The sequence below is a fragment of the Desmodus rotundus genome, chromosome 8 (genome assembly GCF_022682495.2).
Source record: "Desmodus rotundus isolate HL8 chromosome 8, HLdesRot8A.1, whole genome shotgun sequence".
In the NCBI taxonomy this organism is placed as follows: Eukaryota; Metazoa; Chordata; class Mammalia; order Chiroptera; family Phyllostomidae; genus Desmodus; species Desmodus rotundus.
This window is the reverse complement of record NC_071394.1, coordinates 131147995-131169355: the sequence shown is the minus strand read 5'-3', so window position 1 is coordinate 131169355 and position 21361 is coordinate 131147995. Positions and strand designations below refer to the sequence as shown.

The 21361-nt window shown below is 62.9% G+C and overlaps 1 protein-coding gene across 2 annotated transcripts in view; it reads right to left on the bottom strand.

Moving 5' to 3' along the window:
• Window positions 1-20697, bottom strand: part of SEMA3F (semaphorin 3F) — a 28063-nt gene extending 7366 nt beyond the window's left edge. Inside the window, exons 1-6 of one of the 2 annotated variants that reach the window (XM_053929847.2) lie at window positions 20151-20697; window positions 16103-16261; window positions 2587-2747; window positions 2421-2483; window positions 2207-2326; window positions 1418-1510 (exon numbers count right to left, since the gene is read on the bottom strand). In XM_053929847.2, coding sequence (XP_053785822.1) covers window positions 1418-1510; window positions 2207-2326; window positions 2421-2483; window positions 2587-2747; window positions 16103-16214 — 549 coding nt within the window. In that variant the 5' untranslated portion in view covers window positions 16215-16261; window positions 20151-20697. The remainder of the gene's footprint in view (window positions 1-1417; window positions 1511-2206; window positions 2327-2420; window positions 2484-2586; window positions 2748-16102; window positions 16262-20150) is intronic. The other variant, XM_053929848.1, reaches the window with a different exon arrangement.
• Between the last annotated feature and the right edge of the window lie 664 nt (window positions 20698-21361).

Here is a 21361-nt window from a genome sequence, read left to right as displayed (position 1 = left end):
AGTCCAACCAGGTGTCCCAGGGCAGGGCCACAAGGCAGGTTCCAAGGGAGGTGCTGCCTGGTCCCAGGTCTCAGAGGGCTCTGCTTTGGGGGCCATTAGAGGGGTGGGCTTACAGGGGCTGAAGCCCCCGAATGCCAGCTGGTTCAGGAAGGCTCTGGCTGGGGCCCCCTTGGGCCATAGAGGCGCAGCATTGTGAGCTGTGGCTGCCTGTCCTGGGCCGAGAAGGGGCTGCCAGCCTGACCGGGGCAGCGGCCACTGGCCAAGGGCCCGGCTCCTGTCCTTTGGCGTCAGGTCCCACCAGGTCAGAGGGCTCTGAGGCAACTGTGTCCCCAGGTTTTGCGCCCTACCTGTGGTCCTCAGGCCAGACTATAGGCCTTTTTCTTGCCCCTTAGCAGAGCCCCCAACTCCAAATGTCTCCCCAGGGAGGCAGGAGTTGAAGGGTCCAGCTCAGACCCCACAGAATTCACAAAGGTCCCCGTGCCTCCCAGCCTAGCCCGGAAGATGCCTTCACGGAGGAAGGCTGGTGAAGGCACTGGGAGCGGGATGAGCTCACGGGGACAAGAGAGGGAAAGGAGAGAGGCGCAGAGGCAGAAGGAGGTGGCAGCAGGGGTGGGGGGCAGGGATGGTGATGGGAAGGTGTACACAGGCCCAATTCCAGTTACACATTGCACAAGCGACTTCCTGCATACATGGGGCTACACACAGAGCTTGGCACACATCACTGGCAGCGCACGGAGCCCACTGTTCACACCCTGGGCACACACACGAGGTCAGAGCAGCCCCACTCTCCAGCACTGCCCACCACACACACATACTCGAGGGACCACTCGCTCTCACACACCGGCAGCCACTGCCCAGCCCCAGCCCTGCCCCCAGCTGTCCGGGGTCGACAGGTGACAGACAGCTCTGCCACTCCCACCCCCCTGGGAAGAGGTCCTCAAGCATGTGAGTTTGCAGGACACCTGTGCTAACTCAGGACCCAGCACAGGAGGCATGCGGCACAGACCCGATAGTAGCGTGTCACGGCACACATGTGCCACATTCCCACTCTGGTGCTGAGTAAGGTGTGGGCTTGAGAGAGAACAGTGTGTGCCCAAGTGTATGTTGGTGTGTGCTCGTGCGCGTCTACACACACGTCCCGAGGGCTGAGGCATGGCTGTCCCCAGGGCTCCTGGCTTCCCCACCTGGTGGCTTCAGGATTTCTTGCCTGCAGGGGTCCCACTGAGGCCGACTTCAGTCCAGCTGGGACTGCCTTCAGAATCACTGCAGGGGAGGGGCTGGGAAGGGGCACACGGACAGAGGGGAGCCCCCGGGGAGGCTGGCCTGGGGTACAGGCTCCTGGCTGGAAGGCCAGGCCCAGGAGAGTTCAGTTCAGAGGCAGGGCTGCCTGGCAAAGGCCTGGAGGGATGAGGCCCACCTGGCGTGGGGCTGTGGGCGTCGGGCGGAGGGCACCATCCGTGGCTCTGCTGCCTCGGCCTCGGACCACCTGCATCTGGGTCCAGGGAGCGGCCTGAGAAGACGAGGAACAGGGGTTAGAGCCAGGGGCAGCAGGGGCCGGGGGAGCGGGCTCGGGCTGCCAGCCTCTCACACCACACATGCCAGGGACACACATGAGCACCTGGGCCCCCAGAGTACATACATGCACCTCTGCACACACATATACACATTGCTTGGCTCACACACACGTGCCCCCTAGGTCCAATCACTCTTGCACACGCCCTATGAGGTCACACCGGCTACACACATGCCCACATGAAAATGGAAAGGGCAGAAGCAGGCGGGAAGCGGGGGCAGAGCTGGGGAAGCGGCAGCTCTCCCCCAGGCCGGGTGGCAGAAGCTGACCCAGGCGTCTAGCCTTCTGACGCTGAGGCCCCCGCCAGGCCCTCTGGCTTGGCTGCAGGGCACGGTCCACAGGCATGGCCCAGAGAACTGCTGGAGCGAGTGCTTACTACGCACCAGGCCCGGCGCTAAGAGCTTTGGGAATGTTAGCTCACTGCCTCCTCCTCACCCCGACCTGTGAGAAAGGCAACTATTAGCCCCATCTTCAGAGGAGGAAACTGAGTCTCTGAGAGGTGAAAGAAGTCACTCACCCAAGGTCACAGGCCTGGGAAGTGGCAGGGCTGGGGTTCAGGCCCAACCTCCCATCAGAACCCTGGAATGCAGCCTCCCACGGAGGCAGCACAGGGTGGGAGTGGGCGGGGCTTACCTGGGCCCGGCGGCCACGGTTTACATAGGTGCACATGGGGTTGTAGGCGCCAGTCCCACACACGTACAGGTGTGTTCGGTTCCAGGGCTGGATGAGCCTGACGAAGTTCCCGCACTCACCCTGGGGCCAGAGGGAAAGCCAGGGAGGTACCCAGATGCCTCCCTGGAGTCACCTGCCCGCCCCCCCATCCCACCTGTGGACCCACCACACTCACATTGCCATCCTTGCCTGAGAGCACGCACTCCTCAATGCGCTGCCGGGAGGCCGCCCAGTGGATCTGTTGGAGACAGGCGTCAGGGTGCGCAGCCTGCGGGACAGGGCCCCAGCCCTGCGGCCCCTTGCCCCCCAGTGCCCCGCCCCACACCTGGGCTGGCCCTTACAATGAGCGGCTCGCGGTTGATGTCATGCAGGTCCAGAGACAGCACGTAGTCCTTGCTGCCCACGTACATGCGGTCGTGGTCTTCGTCCTTGAGCAGGATGCGGTAGTCGGTCGTGTTGAGCAGGAAGTTGAAGAAGTGGGCCGTGCCTGTGGCCTTCAGCTCTGGGGACAGAGGGCAGGGCGGCAGTTGGGACCCTTGGAGACCGTCCAGTCATACCCCCTTTGGCAGAGTGGGTCCCCCTGCACTCGGTCATCTTAACCCCCCCAGGGATTACTTAGCTCTTTGTTTAGTCCCTGGTTTGCTGGGAAGAGAAAGTGGGACAGGTGGGCAGGCCAGGGACGGGCCACACCCAAAGCTCGAGTCCTGATTCATCGGCAACCCCAGTCAGTCTCTGGGTCCCAATGAGAGGACAGTGGGCGGGAGCCAGGGAGTGTGACCGCATCAAAGAGTCCTTGCTCTGGCGGGGGTTGGTGCTCCTCCGCTCACTCGGGGCAGGACTAAGGTCTCACAGGGGCCTAAAAGGGTTCGAGAGTGGGAGGTGCGTCCAGGACAGCCCGCAGACGCTGGCACAGTGCCGGGGTGCCCTGTCCTCACCCCCAGGCAGAGGGCGATGCTGGTACACAGCAAGGCCCCCACCTTGTCTGAGCGGGTTGGCCAGGATACGGGCAAGCCCTGCCGGAGCTATACTGCCTTGTGGAGTGAGCTCTCCCCAGGACCCCCTAGGCTTCCAAAGGTCGGGGAGTCTCGGGCTCCTTGGAGGCAGCCAGGAGCAACAGCCATTTCGGCAGGAGTCCAGCAGCTGGGCCCTCCCACTTCCAGGGTGCTGGGGAGAGTCCTCCCTGGGGATGGACGACAGGAGGGAACTTAGCAAATGACAGGCCAATGACAGACACAGGACTCCAGGAAACTTGGGAACCTTCCTCTGTGAGGGGGAGTGCCAAGGGGTTCCCTGGCAAGCCCCTCCTGCACCCACGCCTTGCTATTTTTAGCTCAGCGGAGACGGAAGGCTGTAATGAGGGTGATGAATATTCACCAGTGCAGGAGACTTGAGACAGAAACACACAGAAGAGCACATGCACGTCTGCACAGGGCGCAGGTGTGCACGCGTGCACACGCGCCCGCAGTCAGACGAGGCATCCCCCGGGATCGCACCCCATCCACCTCCCCGACCCGCCTCCCATCCCGCTGCTGGTTCCCCACCCACAGCTGGCTCCCCACCCACAGCTGGTTCCCCATCCCACAGCCGGTTCCCCACTCACAGCTGGTTCCCCACCCCACTGCTGGTTCCCCACCCACAGCTGGTTCCCCATCCCACAGCTGGTTCCCCACCCACAGCTGGTTCCCCACCCCACTGCTGGTTCCCCACCCACAGCTGGTTCCCCACTCACAGCTGGTTCCCCATCCCACAGCTGGTTCCCCACCCACAGCTGGTTCCCCACCCCACTTCTGGTTCCCCACCTCACAGCTGGTTCCCCACCCACAGCTGGTTCCCCACCTCACAGCTGGTTCCCCACCCACAGCTGGTTCCCCACCTTACAGCTGGTTCCCCACCCACAGCTGGTTCCCCATCCCACAGCTGGTTCCCCACCTCACAGCTGGTTCCCCACCCACAGCTGGTTCCCCATCCACAGCTGGTTCCCCACCCCATAGCTGGTTCCCCACCTCACAGCTGGTTCCCCACACCACAGCTGGTTCCCCACCTCACAGCTGGCTCCCCACCCCACTTCTGGTTCCCCACCTCACAAGTGGTAACCCACTGCACAGATGGGGCAATCAACGGGGAGGCCTGGAGAGGGAGAACAGCTGGGATCCAAGGCCCTACAGGGCTCCCTGAGGTGGAACCAGTGGGTGGCCCCATCCCATCAGTCAAGGTCACCCTCGCTCAGGCAGCTATACTGGAGTGGCCTGGCTGGCCCTGACCCCTACTGTGTGAGGGGAACCTGGAGCAGAGCAGGGAGCACTGTGCCTGCACACAGCTTCGGACACAGCTCCCGGATGTGCCAGGACGGGCGTGTGCGGTGGGCTGGCAGCCAGGGGCCTCCCACAGCAGACCCAGAGCCCATGTCTGAGGGCTGGAGGGCAAGCAAAGGCCTTGCCCTGTCCAGCCCTGACTGTGTGGCGACAAGAGAATACAGGTGATGACCTTGGCCAACCTCTGGGACGCAGGGACGCCGAAGGATCAAAGGGCCGATCCCTGCCTGGCTGCGGCCTCGCCCGCCTGTCCGGCGGCGCCTCTGAAGTCCTGGGCAGGGCAGCCTGGGCACCTGTCCTGCACCTGTTGTTGGGCCACTCGGAGTCCCCTGCCTGGCCACCCGGCCATAGCGACAACAGGAAAGTAAACATTCCCCCACCCCCAGGGCAGGAAGTGGACAGAGAGGAAGTGGGGCTGCCAGCGGAGCCCCCCCAGGCTGGGACGGCCCGCCAGGGGTTATTTATACCCTGGCTGGGGGCATGGCTTGGTTGTGCCCTTACCCGCCCTGCTGGGACAGGGGCATTTGGGGGACAATGGAGGGGAGGGACGCAGAGACTCAAGTGGCACCTTCAGTCACAGGCACTGGGTGTGGGGGAAGCTCCTGACATTTAGGTCCAGGGACGGTACCAGCCAAAATCCCTGCCCTCCCTGCACCCCGCCCCCGCCCCTGCCCCCACCCCTCTGACATGCTGCGACTCCCCAAGCTTGAGCCCCAAGGCCAAGTCCCCTCCTGGGGCTCAAAGCCCCGGCACTCCAGGCTCCAGCCGTGTGCAGGAGAGGCAGGGGACAGGCCACTCACCCTGCAGGTTAGGCAACTGACACATACACGGGGAGTGGAGAACGGGCCTCGGTCTGACATTCCACTTTCGCCCCTCTGCACCCCTGCCCTCGGGTGGGAGTGGGGAGAGAGGGAGCCCCTCACTTAGTCCTCAAGCTTCTGTGCTGCGCAAAGCCCTGTGTTCACAACACGCAGTTTACAGACGGGGCGGTCCAAGCACAGGGAAGGGAGGTGGCATGCAGAGCGTGTGGCAGGTGGGCTTCCCACCTAGGGCTACAGCCCTTTGGATAGGAAGGAGAGGTGGCCCGGGCAAAGCCAGTCCTGGTGGTGGGGACTGCCCACCGGGATGGCCAGGGCCGGAAGGCGACTTGCCTTCCAATGACAGGGCACATGACTCAGGACCCTCGGTTTCCCTCCCAGTGGCCATGGGATATGGCGTCAATGGCTCAGTTGCCACAGGACATGATGTTTTGGTGACTGAGGAAACTGACGGGGGCAGGGTACCCCGTGAGGCCCTGTGGTGTGGGAACAGGGTGGGACAGAGGGCTAGGAATCTGGGTGTAACGCAGGCTTCTGCGGTGGGCTTCATGAGCCTGCCAGGGCGCTGTGCCTCACGTCCCTCCCAAGACCATCCCCTGGTCTCTCCTAGTGCTGACATTCAAGGGGATCCTGGTGGGGGAGGGCGCTACCACTGAGCATCTTTGGGTCCTCCCCCCGCCCAACAACCTTTTGGGGCCATCTCTGCCTTGGTGGGGAGAGGAAGCTCCTTCGCCATGGATGCAGGCCTCCCAGAAGTCAGCATCTCTTGGAGGCCATCTACCCTCAGCTGTGTCCCTGCCTCCCCATTTCCGAGTGCTGGGTTGGGAAGTGGAGAGGGCAATGAGCAGGAAGGAGCTTCCTGTGACTCAGCCCCAGCCCTGCCCTAACTCCTCCCCAACCCCCACCCACAGGAGCACAGCAAGACCCCAAATTATCTATCCAAAGCCAGGCTACCGAGGGGGAAAGGGAAGGGAGAGAGGGTGGGAGTTCCTCAGGGTCCCGGGGTGAATTGGAGGTAGGGCTCCAGCCCCACCGCCCACGGCCGGAGTGTCCTGCCAGACTGGGAAAGTGTTCGGACAAGGGGCCGCAGCCCCAGGGCACAGTCGTGTTCACCGCAGGTCACACAGGGTGAGGAGTAAAAGTGGTGTCCTGTCCCCTTCCCACCCTACCAAAGGGCCAAGGAACTGCGGGTCTTTCTGCCAACAAGAAGCCTGGGGTGGGGCCGGAGGCAGGGCAGGACCCCTGGGCCCTCTAAGAAGCAAGGACTCAGCCAAGGATCTGGGGGCCAAGGGGCATGACTGTGTGTGGCTACGTGGGCCCAGCCTGGTCATGTCCTCAGGCCAGTGCCCACCTCTGCTCCACTTGGCCCAGGCCCAGGCCTGGCGGCGGGAGTGTCACTCCTCCCCCACCCCCACTCGCTACTGAGGAAGAGGCTGGGTGCACTCAAGGGTTCGGTGGGTGTTGGGACTCAAGTCTGGATAAGCTTTGACCTTGGGGAGGGAAGGTGATGTGCCTGGGGAAGCAACCTGGGAAGGGCACCCCACCCCATACCCTCACCCAAGCTGGGCACAAGTTGGGTGGGGCAACATCCGGGAAGACTTTTCCCGTCATCAGGGAAGGAAGAGCCTTTTCTGGCATCAGACACCTCATTTCCGCAGCCGGTCCCAGCCTCTAGCCCTCCCCCATGGCCATTAGACACTCAAGGTCCCGGCCAGAAAGCCTGGCAGAGGGCCAGGCGTAGGAACATCCTCGGTGTTTGGGGGCTTCGTGCGGGAGTCTCTGTCCCCTCCTCTCTGGAAGCTGCCGATGATGCCTCATTTTACAGGAGGTGGTGGGTGGGCGAGGGCAGCCCTGGGGAGGCGTGTCTGCAGCCCCTGGCCCTGCAGACCCCAAGTGGGGGGCCCCAACCCCTGCTGCCCGTCTCCAGGACAGCAGGTCCGCTGCAGAAAGGGGATCCTGGACCAGAGGTGGGCGCCCGCCCCCTTGGTCACAGCCCCACAAAGCAGCGGGCCTTGACTGACAGCAGCACTTCCTGGGCTGTGCTTGGACGCTGGGGGGTGATAGACAGGTCCCTGCAGCCCAGCCCCGACCTCTGACCTCATGTGGGCTGGTTCGGCCCTAATCCCTTAGCTGAAGAGAAATGAGGTTGGGGGTCAGGGGTAGGCGTGCTGGCCAGGGTCTCCATCAGCCCTTCATCCTCCTGCCCTTCTGAGGAGGGAAGCTGAGGTGGACAAGGAGACAGCAGTGGCAACAGCATGGACGGACCCGACCAGACACCCCCATGGGCTCTAGGGAAGGGTGGCCCCCAGTCCTTTTCTCACTTCCCCAAAGCTGCAAGGGGCCCCAGGGGAAGGCCCAGGGGCGGGGCTGGCCCCCTGGCTCCCTGCCTAATCCTCTTTTAATGAGCGGCTGGCTGGAAGGCCTCAGGCCTGGCCACAGCCTTTCCACCCTGGGAGCCCCAGTCAGTCTGAGCTGGGGCAGAACAGCCCCGAAGACGTCGCACACACTTTTCCCCTGCTCAGCGTACCCAGCTCACTGTGCCCCAGTGCCCACAAGACTCCGACACTGGCCCGGGCAACCCAGGGCCCTGGCGTCGGCAGGGGTGTACCAGCGTGACACCCGCCCTGTGTTCCCACGGACCCTCTCTTGGGCTTTTCCCATTATTCGGGTCCAGGTGCCACATGGGGCTGGGAGGACAGGCTGATGATGCAGGGGCTTGCTTTCTCAGTAACCGCCCCCAGGATGTTCTTGATGGAAACCCCTAGAAACCAGATCCAGGGTTTTGCCGTGGATTTGAGCTGCCTCCTTAGTACCTGTCCCCTCCAGTCCTGTCCCTGAGCCCGGCTCTCCAGGTTGGAGACCCAGAAGCCTTCCTGGGAGCCACTGACACTTGCCCCCTTCCCCCCAGGCAGGTGAGCCAGGTCGGTGCCAACAAAACAAATTACAGCCGCTCTCACCCAATTAGCAACTAATTATGGCCTCTAGTCCATTCAACATAATTAACATGTAAATGACTTGGTGTGTTTATATTCAATAACTACTCTGATTGAATTTAATTTAAATGTCTGAACTAGGGACCCAGTTACCATATTTCACCACCTAGAGCTGCCACTTCCTGGGACTACTCACTTCTCCAGGGAAGAGGGACCGGGGGCCAGAGTGGAGAGTAGAGGGGCAGGCGCCTCAACGCTAGCCGGCCCTGGCAAGGGTGGGGATGGGTGCAGCCCCTGCGTCCCTGACATGCCTATCCCAGGGGTGCGGGGAGGCAGTGAGTCGGAAGAGCCCTCAGTGGAACCCTCAAGATGGGAAACCCTCTGGAATGAAGGGCCCCATCTTAAGGGCTACTGTAAACATCCCAGCTGTTCAGTAAACACCAAGCTGGACAGGAGCCTGAGCAGAGGAGCCACCCAGCTGGACTAAAGCTCCACTGCAGGGTTCTCTCCCATTTGGGGAGCTGGGGCTGGGCTAGGGCTGGGGCTGGGCTGGGGCTGGGGCTGGAGCTGGGGCTGGGGCTGGGCTGGGCTGGGGCTGGGGCTGGGGCTGGGGCCGGGGGTTGGGGGCTCCGGGGCTGGGGCATGCTGTTCCCACGCCCGTTCCGCCCCAGCGCCCACCTGCTCCGCCCAGGAGAGGACAGGCTGGGGGCACAAGAGAAGCTAGGAGGCAAGGGGCAGCAGGGTCACTCCCTGGCACACAGGCCAGCTGGAATCAGAGGCTCTACACTTCTCCCCTGCAGGACGTTAGTGAGTTTCAGCCATTTTGTCCCCAGCAGGTTGGGGCTCTCCAGCCTGGGCACCTCCACTGATTGTGGCCCACCCACCGGGCCCCACGGGGCCTGATCTTTCCAGGCCTGGGCTGGTGGCTCAGGGGGCCAACAGGTCCCACACGGACCCTAACAGGGGACACGGATGATTGTGATAAGACCTCTGGGAGTTCACCAGCCACACCGCGTTCAGAGCTCCAGCCCAGCTTGGCAAAGACGCAGAGCAGTGGAGGGAGCTGGCCCGGCCCAGCCGGGCAGCGCGGCCCTGCACACAGAGCGGGAGGACATGGGCTGGGTCAGGCAAGCGGCTTGCACAGCTATGTGCCCTAAAAAGTGTGCGGGGGTGGGGGGCGGGGGGAAGAGGGATTGGTGGTGAGGGGGAGGGCTGCCCTGACCCATTTTTCAGGTGGGGACAGGGAAATGACCGCCAGTGCCTCCAGCTCCACAGGCCTGGGGACCTACCCCTCCTCCCACATTCCAGACCTGGCCCGGAAACTCCTCACTCCTTCCTCAGCCACCTCCTCCTCCTACGACTGCAAAAGACAACAAACTCTCCATGGCTCATTTACTCCGATAAATCAACCAGATGGACAGGCCGTGATGGGCGACAGGCTCAGCCCCAACCTCTGCTGCCCTCCTTGGACTCCCAGGCTCCCTGCGGCCCCTTCACATCACCCACCCAAAGATTCCCAGGATGTCCCAGACACTCTGAGCCCCCTGCCCAACACTTGGGTGGGGAGAATGAGGCACCGCACAGACAGATGTGTGCCCAGGGTCAGCCGTGGGGGATGCCGTGTGGCCGGGGCAGGAGCCCTGCAAGGAAGGCCTGCACTGGGACAGGAAGGTGTGGGACAGAATGACAGTGCGGCAGCCCTGGGCTGAGGCCCCCTGGAGCGCCACCCACGGGACCTCGGTGATGAGGAGCCCACGAGGCCCCCACAGCTAGCTGCTGTTCTTCCAGGGATAGAGCATGACCGGCAGGGACAGCGGCCCTGCCCCGGGTGGGGACTGAGGGTGTCAGCACCAAGCCTTCGGCAGGAGGAAAGAAAGCCCCTTGGCTAGGTGCAGAGACCTCAGAGGAAAGAGCATGTCCGGGTAGGAAGCCAAGGACGGGTCAGGGTGATGATGGGAGGGGGTGCAGGCAAGGAGGGAGTGGGGGGAAGGAAGGAAGAAGAGTGGGGGAAGGGGGCGGTCTGGATCCGAAGGCTTCCTGGTCCCAGAGGGGCCAGCAGCTTTGGGGCTGCCCCTGCCTGTGAGGGGTGCAGCAGCAGACAGCCAGTTCTTGCAGGGCTGCCCCCTGCGAAAGCCCCCGTCAGCTCACTGAGGCCTCCCGCCCCCCCAGGCTGGCCCCTGGGTCCTCCACAGCCACCACCCAGGCCCCATTTTCTGCTGGGTCAGGACTGGTGGTCAGGGTCTGGAGCCCAGGGGACCACTGTCCCCTCCCTGCAGCTGCTCAGCTGCCTTGGTGGGATGGGGGAGGGGGGGCTGCAGACCTGCCAAGCTCAGGCGCCCACGTGAGCTGGGCTTGGGATTCAGACTGAAGCATTCTGGCATCCAGGCCTCTGGCAAAGGTCCTCTTTCTATTTCTAAGAAAAATGCGGCAGGAATCTTCTCTGCTTCTCCAAAGTGCCAAGGGCCCCCTTGAGGTGGAGCCCAGATTCCCAGGCCAACACCAGGCCAGGCCAGCTCAGGCTAACAAACTCTGGGCCCAGCTGTATAGATGCCCAAGTGAATGGCCCAGGTCCGGTCACTCCGGCACAAGCTGCAGGAGGCAGGACAGTGCCCGGGGAGGGCCACTGCCACTGACGTGGGCCCCAGCTGGACTGGGGAGCTTATCCCCTGGGCGCCCCTCCGAGGCATCCCCTCCCCAACTGCATCTCTGTTGTTGGATTTTCCCCACGATAGGGAGGTGTCACCTCTGCCGAGATTAAAAAGAGCTTAAAAATCACAAGGAGAAAGTGTAAAGGACATCCTGGCACCAAGGGCGACCAGACTCCATCCAGCACTTTGCCCTTTCCACAGTGCTGCAGCACATGCCCCGCCTCTGCTCCTGCTTCTCTCTCTCCCCAAACCGCCCTTCCCTTACTTGAGACATGGCTTCCTCCACCAAGAAGCCTGCGGGGATGCCCATGGGAGCCACTCCTCCTCCTGACCCAACTCCACCCACAGGGTGCAGGGGCCCTCCTGCAGTCCTCACCAAAGGTTAGAAATCCAGAGGAGGGGGGCAGTGCGGGACTCCTTGGGCACCCTCTGGGGCCACCCTCAGTGAGGCTCCTGGTTACTGAGAGTCCCGTCATGGAGGCTGCAACCCAACTCACAAAGTCCACGCTCCCAACAACACAATGAGGGTGGTACCATGTTGCAGACGAGGTAGCAGGGCCACCCGAGGGACTTTGCTATTCAAGGCCCACCCCCGGCCAGGAGGCACCAGGATAGCCTGAGCCTTCAGGACGCTGCTTCCACAGGGCCAGGGAGAGGCCCGGGTTGAGAAAGGCTAGGGCACTTGTCCAAGGTCACCAGGCTGACCAGGGTGGAATGGGGTTTGTCTTCAGGGCCAGTTCTCTCAACCCCCACCACCAGCACCTCGGCATTCTACCAAGTTGCAGTGCCCGCTTGCTGCCCTGAGTGTGGGGGTGGGAGTGGGAAGCGCTGGATGTCTCCCAGGAGTCAGAGGCCAGGTACCCTCGGCTCTGAGACACCCGCTGGGCCCGCACCACCTCTGGAGGGGCTGCCAGGTTGGGGTGCGCACACACAGGTGCAGACAGTCCGGAGCCTGTGCTGAGGCTGCTGCCTCCAAAGCCACAGGGTGAGAGATGCTTTCATGAGCCGGGATGAGATTTTTATCTTGGCGGTTTCTCTTTAAATTCTTTACGATTACAAAGCAGTGGGGGCTGCCAAGGAACATGATTTACTCCTTGAGCATGCACCAGCTCCCCGATCAGTGCCAAGGAAAGCTGGAGCCAGGGAGGGAGGGGCAAGTGTTGTACCAGGGACTCAGAGACAAGGCTGCGGCTGCTGAAGCCCAGCTGGTGGCGATCCCATCCGAAGCCGGGATGGGCATGGCGAGATCACAGCTAAAGGCCCGGCCCCTGGCCCTGCTGACTCAGGCAGGGCCTCAGGCAGGTTCTCTGCAAGCACAAGGACCTGCCCCACTCCCTCCCAGGCTGATGCTGGCCAGCTGAGAGGCGGGGAGCCAGCCCCCAGGACCTCCCAACTCTCTAGAGTGGCCACTTCCAAGTTCCCTCCCAGGAGGGAGGCAGCTCCCATTTCCAGGAACACTGGTCCCAAATGCAGGGATCTGGGCTCAAGTTCATGAGTTGGGTCTTCCTTCCTCTTTTCTGGCTCATCCCAAAACACCCACCCATCCTGGTTTGCTCGCTCCAAACCCTCCTGTAGGTGTCCAAGGCACCTGACCCTCTGCCCAGCTACCTGGTGCCACCCCTGCAATCCGAAGTTCCATGCCTATCTGGCTGACCTGGGACACCAGCAGGTAAGGGTGGGCCCTCTAACTCCCCACCCCCACCCCACCCCCATCCCTGTGCATCAGGCCTGGGGAAGTGGCAATGTGCCATCAAGGCTTGCATAACCCCTGCCCACGGTGACCCCTCCTAACCTCCAGTCTCAACATCTCCTAACAAGGAAACCAGGAGACTGGCTCTCTGACGCCATATGAAAACAACGTCGGTGGTGGCACAATTCTGGGCCACCTGGGCCATTAGCCGCACCCCCTCCCCAGGTCAGAGGCCCCACCCATTGCTCCTCCAGAGCCTCCGGGGCCAGGTTTCCCTTCCTGAAGGGAAAGCACCTCCTAGGGACACGAGAAGCTGCCCAGTGCAACCCCAGCCCTTTCCTTGGGAAATCTGGGATACCTAGAGCGGGCCCTGCAGGACCCTGACACCTTGTCCCTAGCTCACAGGGGAGGGCTGGACTTGCACCCCCTATATGCTCCACTCAGTCCTAGGCCAGTCTCAGACATCAGGCAGGGCCTGGCTCCACCCTGGTCCTCGTCCTGCTCCTGCTCCTGCTCCCGAGCCCATTCGGGAAGCCTGTGGATCTCCTGCCTCACAGGAAACCCAGGGAGGCCCCTCAGGTCTTGGGGAGATGGCCGGTTAGCATCGTGGGCACCTACAGTTGTCTCTATTTTTGGCATCTTTCCTGACCTCCTTTGGCAAGATGATCTTCTGCTCCATCTCCCCACCCCTGCCTCAGTTTCCCCTGTAGCCCAGCCACCTCGTACGTCATCAAAAGCCCTCTTTCCCCCACCAAACACCTCATGGCCCCAGTCCTGGCCAGAGCCAGCCCAGGCGGCAGCGTTGTATTGTGGGGTGGCTTCCTGGCAAAAAGTAAACATCCCCCAAGCTGAACAAAGGACCTGGCAGGGCCCTGGAACCTCCCTGCTGCAGCCAAGGTGGTGCCCTCTCGGGGTCGGGGGTCTCCTTCTGCCAGACCTGGTCAGTGACTTTCGGGTGAAGGGGACCCCAGGCCCAGGCAAGGAGGGGTGGAGGGAAGGGGTCCTGCTGTCCAGGCTCTCTCGTCCCAAGCCCCAAGAACTCTCAAGGGCACCTCGCCTGCTCCTGGAGATCTTGACCCCTCACTTCTGCTTGACCTTGGCTGTGCTGCTGACAGGAGCTCAGGAGGTGGGCCACAGGAGCCCTAACTCTGACCGAACCCTGGGTCCCTGCCAGGGTTAGGATCTCTCAGCTACAGGCTTGGCTGGGGCGCCCAGGCAGGACAGGCAGGAGACAGGCCCGAGTCTGGCCAGGTCCCTGCCTTTGTTCCTTTATCTGCCCCGGGCAGGCTGGCCCCTCAGCCAGCACCTCCCAAGTGCAGCAGGACAGCAGCAGGGGAGGGGACGAGCCTTGGCTGAGTCCCTGAGGCCTGGTATGCCAGCTCCTATACCCATCCAAGGCACAGATGGAGAAACTGAGGCACGGAGCCGGAGAGTCCACCAGTGCTTCTGAGAGCACCCCTCTCTCTGCCTGCCTTGTGTGCCCAGGAGGAGAAGCGCCCTCCTCTTAGCCCCTGGCCCGGCTGGCCTCTGTTCTCACTCCACAAACACTTGGTGAGGACTTACCCCTCACCGAGGGGACATGACAGGGCCTGGCGCACAGTAGGTGCTCAAGTCTTGGCTAAACTAAGTGATGTTAACCATAAAACTAGAACACAAGATCAGGGGTGGGGGGGAAGGAAGGACCATTGGGGCAGGGAAACCTACGTGTGCAAAGGCACCAAGACCCTGGGATGGGGTGGCCCTGGGTGTCCCACAGCCCCACCCAGGCTGCCAGCACCGTCGGCACCACAGCAGGCTGGCTGCCAAGAGCTGGGCTTTAAGTCACCGCAGGTGTTGGCTTCAGAGCTAATTGAGAGGGAATCGACCTGACTGATGTAGGCGTCAGGCGTCAACAAGGCCAGGACACCAGGGTTCTATTTCTGGCCTCGCTTGTGCCTCCTGCCTAACCTTGGCCTTGCCCTTGCCTGAGCCTTGGTTTCTCTCTCTGGAAAACCGGAACAAAAGCCTTTGCCCCTTTGCCCCTGGAGGTCCAAGAAGGTTTCAAAGGAGCTTACAGAGGACCTCCCTATGTCTCATCCCGCCTGCTACCTCTCATGGGTCCCCAGGGTGATGACAGATAACACCCAGAGCGGGTATCTGGGCTTCAGGGTCCCTGGGGTGTGGAAAGCAAGCCGCCCTCCCTCCCTGCGGGATGCTCTAACTCTGCTGCCTGCACATGGGGCTGGGAAGGGGGAATCAGGCCCTTTCAAGATTCACTAATCTGCCCTGAGGAATTCCACCAGGGAAGGGGGGTCAGCAGAATAGATATCTCATCTTCCAGGCCTGGGAGGGGGCCACTTCCACAAACCAAACTGCTCCACGCTTCAGCCCACTTCTCAGGCCTGCAAGGCCTCCTTGCAGGCCCCCTCGGAGAGCCATGCCCCGCTGTCCCTACCAGGCGGCAGGGGCGGGACGAGGTCAGGAGAGGGGCTCTGCCAGGGGACACAAGGACACGATGAGGTGAGGGCTGGGTCTCGGCCAAGCCTGAGGAAGGAAAGAGGTCGGCCCAGCCTTTCACCCCAATATGTGTGCCCTGAAATCTGGCCAGCCAGGGCTGAGTTGCCCCACCCATGGCAGGCGGCTGGACAAAGTGACCTTGGGCCAGAGGAGGGCCAAGGCTGAGACTCAGGATTGACCCCAGGTCCCCCGGACTGAGTTCAGAGTCTCCTGGCCACACAGGCCTTCACGGAAGGGACTAGTGACGAGCCATCTGTGCAGCTGGCTGTGTGTGCTGCACGCGGTCACCCGCCCAGTGGCTTAGGTGCCAAGGGGTCAGAGCTGCAGGACCTGCCTCTCTGCAGACCCCAGCCCAGCACTGGAACCTTCCACAGTCTTCCAAAGCAGATACGCTTTCCCAGAACCCACCAGGTAGCCTTCCCTTCAAGCACAGCCCACAGCCCCCTCCCCTCACTCCAGGGAACCCCTCCCACACGGAGACCCGCACGAAGTTTCCTCAAGCCGCCATGCCCCACAGAACAGGCCCTGCTCCTCCAGCTTCGCGAAGCCTCCATGTCTGCAGGGTGGTCCGGCCCTCCACACCAGGGACTGCCCAGGTCAGGACCCCACACATGGCAGCGGCAGGAAGGGCTCCTGCACACGCCAGTTTGGGCGGTGTGGCAGCTGCAGCTTCCCACCAGGAGCCGCTCTGCATACCCCAGGCCGCCTCCCCAAGACCTCAAGTCTTGACTCTAGAAGGGACTGACTCAAGAACCTTCTTCAAAATGTCTAAGTGGCCCCGTCTCCAGCCTTTCCCAGTAGGTCACAACCTCCCTGTCCCCACCACACACACACCCAGGGAGACCCACATGGCTCCACATTTGGTCCTTGTTTGCCCTGACCACTCCTCTCTCTCCTAAGCGCCAGGCCAGGCACTGTGCACGGAGGACCAGGCTGAGGGACGACAAGGAGGCCTCTTACCTTTGAATGAGAGCCGGACCCGAGGTGTGGCCGGGAGGTGGTCCTGGAAGGGGGTGGCTGGCCAGGCCCCAATCACTAGGGAAGCCCAGAGGAGGAGACCAGTGACAGGCATTGTGGGAGGGGCCTAGGACCCGGGAGCAGGCTCGGCTGTCTGGACACCTGGGAGGGGGGAATCAAGATTGGAATGTGAGAGGCAGGTAGGGGAGTCCTGCCCTGCCCACATTTCCCCTATGTAATTCTGCCCCAGGTACCTTGATTTCCTGATCTAAACAAGTGGGGTTATGGGTGTCTCCTCGTTCACACCCTCAGCCTGGAGCCATGAATGCCCCAGTGTGCAAACCTCATGTACTTTCTTGTCTCTGCTTTTGTCTGGGGTGGTGTAACCAACAGGCCCGAAGATCAAGCAACCAGGTGCAGCCTGGGGCCAGCAGAGCTAACAGGGGCCACTGGAGACTCACCATGCAGCCTCTGGCCCCCAGCACCCTGCCTGCCGTTCACAGGGCCCGGCTCACCAGGTGAGCTCGCAGCCCTCTGCACCCCACGGGCTCTCTATATGGTACCCACACCCCACCTCATGGGCTGGGGGAAAGAGGTGGGTCCAGCCCTGCCTGCTCCAGCGAAACCTCCCCTCCCAGTACAGGAAAATCGGGACCTGGCTGTTGGGGTGGGGTACGTGGGAGAGAGGGGAGGATGAGGGAGACCCGCACAGACAGCCTACAGGGGAAGAGACACAGCAGCAAGAAAAGGAGAGGCAAAGAATAGCAGCCTCCTTTTACTGAGATCACAGCAGGAGGGATCCAGGTCAGACCTATGGAAGGACTTCCTATTAGGAAAAGTTCTAGTTCTGCCTGGAGAGGGTGAAGAAGGGGAGCTAGGATGGCTGGCTCACCTAGGCAGTCCTGCAGTCTCCCCTGCAGAGCTCCCCCACCCCCAAGTTTCAATACTATGTTTTTCAAATATTGTCTCCCCGGGCAGGCGTACTGTTGGGTAAACGCAGCCCAGCACCAGTTGTCGGAACATATTGCTCCTCCCGGCAAAAACCAGCGCCAACTCCCAACCCCCCACCCAGATGCACTGGAGGTGGGGGCACCAAGAATGTCAATGTGAGCCCCATCCTCCAGATCTACCCTGTCTATCCCCTTCTCCCATGGGGGGGCGGGTAGGAGCCCAGGTCAATTTCAGGACCCTGGGGTGGGGTGAGGCTTACTCTAATGGGCTGGCACGTGCTGAAGCCAGGCCCAGGTGCCACATAGGACCATCAGGCCCCAGGAGACAGACCCTGGTGCCCTGCCTTGACCCCCACCCCCCAGCCTCTGCCTCTCCTGCCAGGGCAAACCCCTCGTGGTTCCTCAGACAGGAAGTGCAGCCTCAGGCCCCCTGGCCCATTCCCCAGGTGGTGCCCTCGGTGGGAACAGCCTATCAGGAGTGCCTGCCACACCTCTCCAGTTTCTTCAACCCCCCCACCCCATGGCAGATGCCCCCTTGGAACCAGCCCCGCCCCTGCCTGCTGGAGCAGCACGCTGGTGCTGACTGAAGGGCAGGCTCTGATGAGGGGGGTGGGGGGGCCTGGAAAGGACTGTGCGTCCACATGATCCTCGGGGTACACACGGGAGGCCCCCAGTTACAGTTGTGGATGAACACACACACACATCCTCACTGCGTGCCCACACATGTCTTAACAAGCATGTGTTTGCTCAAGAACTAGACCTGCTAGTGGGGTGGGGCTCAAGGAAGCTGGGAGACACTGTCCTGGCTTGGGGAGGTCAAGATGCAGAAAGCGTCCCTCGGAGAGCTCTGGTCCCATGTACCAAGGGCCCCAGGCTGATTCACTTCCCCTCCTCCCCATGACCCCATTTGTCCTGCATCCATTTTCATGGTGACAAGGTCAGGGTCACCAAGGACAGTGTTGGAGTCCCCCAAGGTGTCCAGGAAGGTGGAAGGCTTTGCCCTACTAGACCCCTAAAGGGAACTCCACAGTGCTCTGGCCCTTTAAAGGGGTGAATAAGGGACGTTCAAATCTGCTGGGGCCTCAGGCCCAACTCCAAGCCCCCTCTTTGGCAGCCTGGGGACTATGGAGAAGAGAGAAGGAGAGGGGAGGGAAGGAAGAAGAGGAGGACAGAAGGAGATTTGGGGAAGGCATTTCTGCAGTCACCTCCCCTCTGACAACCCCTAGATGCATTCCACTCAACCCCAGCCTCAGAGAAGCCCCCAGTCACCTAGCCCAGGTGGGTGGACAGAGAAGGGACAGGCACCGCCACCTGGGAGCCCACCAGGAGGAGAGCAGAGAAGGAAGGAAGGAAAGAAGGCTGGTGGGAGGGAGCAAGGGAGGGAGGCAGGCGGGAGGGAGGAGGAGAGAGGGAGGAGAGAGGGAGGGACAGAGAAGAGACGCTTGAACAAAGAACCGAGGAGCTGGGGCTGGCAAGGGGTGCAGGGAAGGGGCGGTGGATCGAGGGGGTCTGGAGGCACCTGGGCTTGGGGCAGGGGGCTAGGTGGTAGGATTGCCTGGTCTGCTCCAGACCTCCCAGGCTGAGGGTGGGGGTGGGGGTGGACAGCCTGCCTCAGGGAAGGGAGGTAGGCTTCTCGGAGCTGAGAACTGCCAGGCTGGAAGGGAGGTAGGAGCAGGGGCCGTGGGGGAACATGGGGAAGGAATTAACAGCATCCCACCCCCTACCCAGCTCCTGGACACTCCTGGTTCCTTGGTTCCCCCCCTCCCCCAAAACCCCACAGACCAGGAAGCAGAGCTGTCCCAGCAGAGCTGGGATTGAAACCCCTCCTTTCATGGTGGTGGTGGTGGGGTTCCCAGTCAAGGTCACCTGGTTTGGCTCCATCCTCCCCCTCAAGGTATGCCTAGCAGAGCAGTGGGAGGCTGAGCCTGGGCTGCTGGCCTTTTCTTCCCCCAGCCACACTTCCGGACCTGGCTCCCTCAGAATTGAGGGGCAGCAGCAAACGCAGCTGTGCCCAGTGCCCTCATCTCCCAGGATACCCACCCCACGGGTCCGGCACACTCCTGTTGCAGCCTGGGAAAAGGCTCCAGCTCCACCTAACCCCCTGGGCTGCGGTGAGCCTCCCAACCCCCGGGGTGCAGCTTCCATATTCTGGGAGACAATCTGGGCGAGTTCAGGAGGAAAGGAGCCACCAACCTGGCCCAGCTCCAGGGCAGACAGTGCTGTGAGTCCGCCCCTTCCCCCAGGTGTTCATGGGCTGCTGTTCACAAGACAGTTATCTCAAGAATGAGAAGTGATTTATCTAGCCAGGCCCCTAGCTCTAGCTCCAGGTGACCCCCTCCTGCCATCCCTGCCTCACTCCTGGGCCACCTTAACACTTTCTGGTCCCACCTGCTCTAGGAGAGCCCACCAAGCTCCTGGTGTCCCCTGCTCACTTCACCACTGGGGCTCCAGCCCGCCCAAATGGGCGGCAGGCTCTCCCAGTTCACCTAAACCCCACATACAACTGGGTCCCTAATGGAGCAAGATCCCCTGTGGAAAGCAAACCCAAGCTGGCACAGTGCTGGAAGAAAAGCCTTGGGGCTGGCGGTCCTCCTGCCCTGCGGATCTGGGAGACCCTCCACGTGGGAACAACCAGCATAGTGCTTCCTTTGAGCAGAAGATAGTCAGGTCGGGACACCGAGGCAGGCCCGGCGCACCTACCGCTGAACGGCGCTGCCTGAGGCGTTAATGGGAGAGAGCTGAGCCAGGAGAAGGGGCACTCGGATTCCTGCTCCAGGAACGTGGGAGTGGGGGGCAGGGTAAGAGAACATCCACCCACCCACCCAGAACCTTATGGGAAAAAGTTGCTTTGCACACTGGAGACTCCGCAGGCCATATCATCCACACACCTCCCTGTCGCCCCAATGCTAAGGGTCCGGGCAGACCGAACAGGTACAGCGCCCACTCCAGTTCGGTCGCCCCTGTGTCTGTGATAAGCCCCCTGACCCTCCGATGCTCGCGCCTCGGACACTTCCGCAGAGTTGCAGTGCCGCGGGGTCCCAGAGGGATCGCAGGCTGGCCCGGCCGCCTGCCCGCTCCCTCCCGCTTCCCGCTGCACTCACCTCTTCCGCGGCGGCGGGGCCTGGGCTCCCGGGCGGCGGCGGCGGCAGAGCCGCTCCCGGTTGGGCCGGCCCCGGCTAGCGACCCCCCGGGGCCATGGCCCTGCCCGCGCCCTCTCTCCGCTGTGCCTGAACCCGGGTCGGCGCCTCGGCCCCGGCTTAAGGGGTTCCGAGGGCTTCAAGCGCGTCAGCAGCTGAGGCCCCGGGCCCCGGCCCGGGCCATGGGAAGGCTCAGGGGCGCTCGGGGCCGCCTCCCCCCGGGTGGGCTGCGGGCGCCCCCTGGCCGGCGCGCCGAGGGCGCATTCCCCGGCGCGGGACGCGGAACGCGGGGCGCGGGCAACGGCGCGCTCGGCTTCGGGGCGCTGCGCTCAGCTCGGCCGGATGGCGCTGTGCCTGCCTGGTTGCTGGGCTGGGGCCCGGCGGCCGCGCGGGGATGCACCGCTCCTCGCCGCAAGCCCTGGCCCTTCGTTGCACTCGGGGCTGGCCGGACCGCGACCGTTCGCTAGCTCGCTGGCTCTGGTCTCGCGGCCGCAGCCGGGACGGGGTGCTCCAAGCCGAGCGGGGAGCGCCCCTAATTGGCCACCGTGGGCTACATTTGCATAGCGCGGCCCCGCCCCGCCCGGCCCCACCCCCGGGGCGGGACCCGCCCGGCCGCCACCCCGCCCCCGCTCCACCTGTCCGCTGGCTAGGCTGGGGTCTCCCAAGCGGTGGGGCAGCCAGCGCCAGGGGAGGTTAATCTGCACCCCGCGCCCCCGCCCTGGCTTCGCGGGCGGCGCCCCCGCCCCGCCCTGGCTTTGTCTCTCCGTGGATACACCGAGCTCCGGCGCCTGGTGTTTACCCGGCACTCAACTCCCTGGCGGGAAGGGCGAGCGCGCCGGGGAGCAACGAGCCTGCGCTCACCTGCGCACCCCTGGTCGTGTTGCTCCTGCCCACTCCCTGCTGACCGGCCGCGCGTGTGAGCCCCGCAGCACGGGACCCAGGACTGCCCGGGACGCTCAGCAGGTGGCGAGGCAGCCCCTGGGACAGCTGGCACCGCTGGATGCTGCCCACACCCTCCAGCCCAGGCCGGGTCTCCGCAGTCGAGCCTCACAGCTCCGCCGCCACTCGTGGGCTCCCTGTGATTCCCTGCAACCTCCAGCCTTATTTCAAGCCAGCAGCCCCAGGGACCCACCCATTATGGTTCTATACCCCAGAGAAGCCAGATAGGCTGGGCC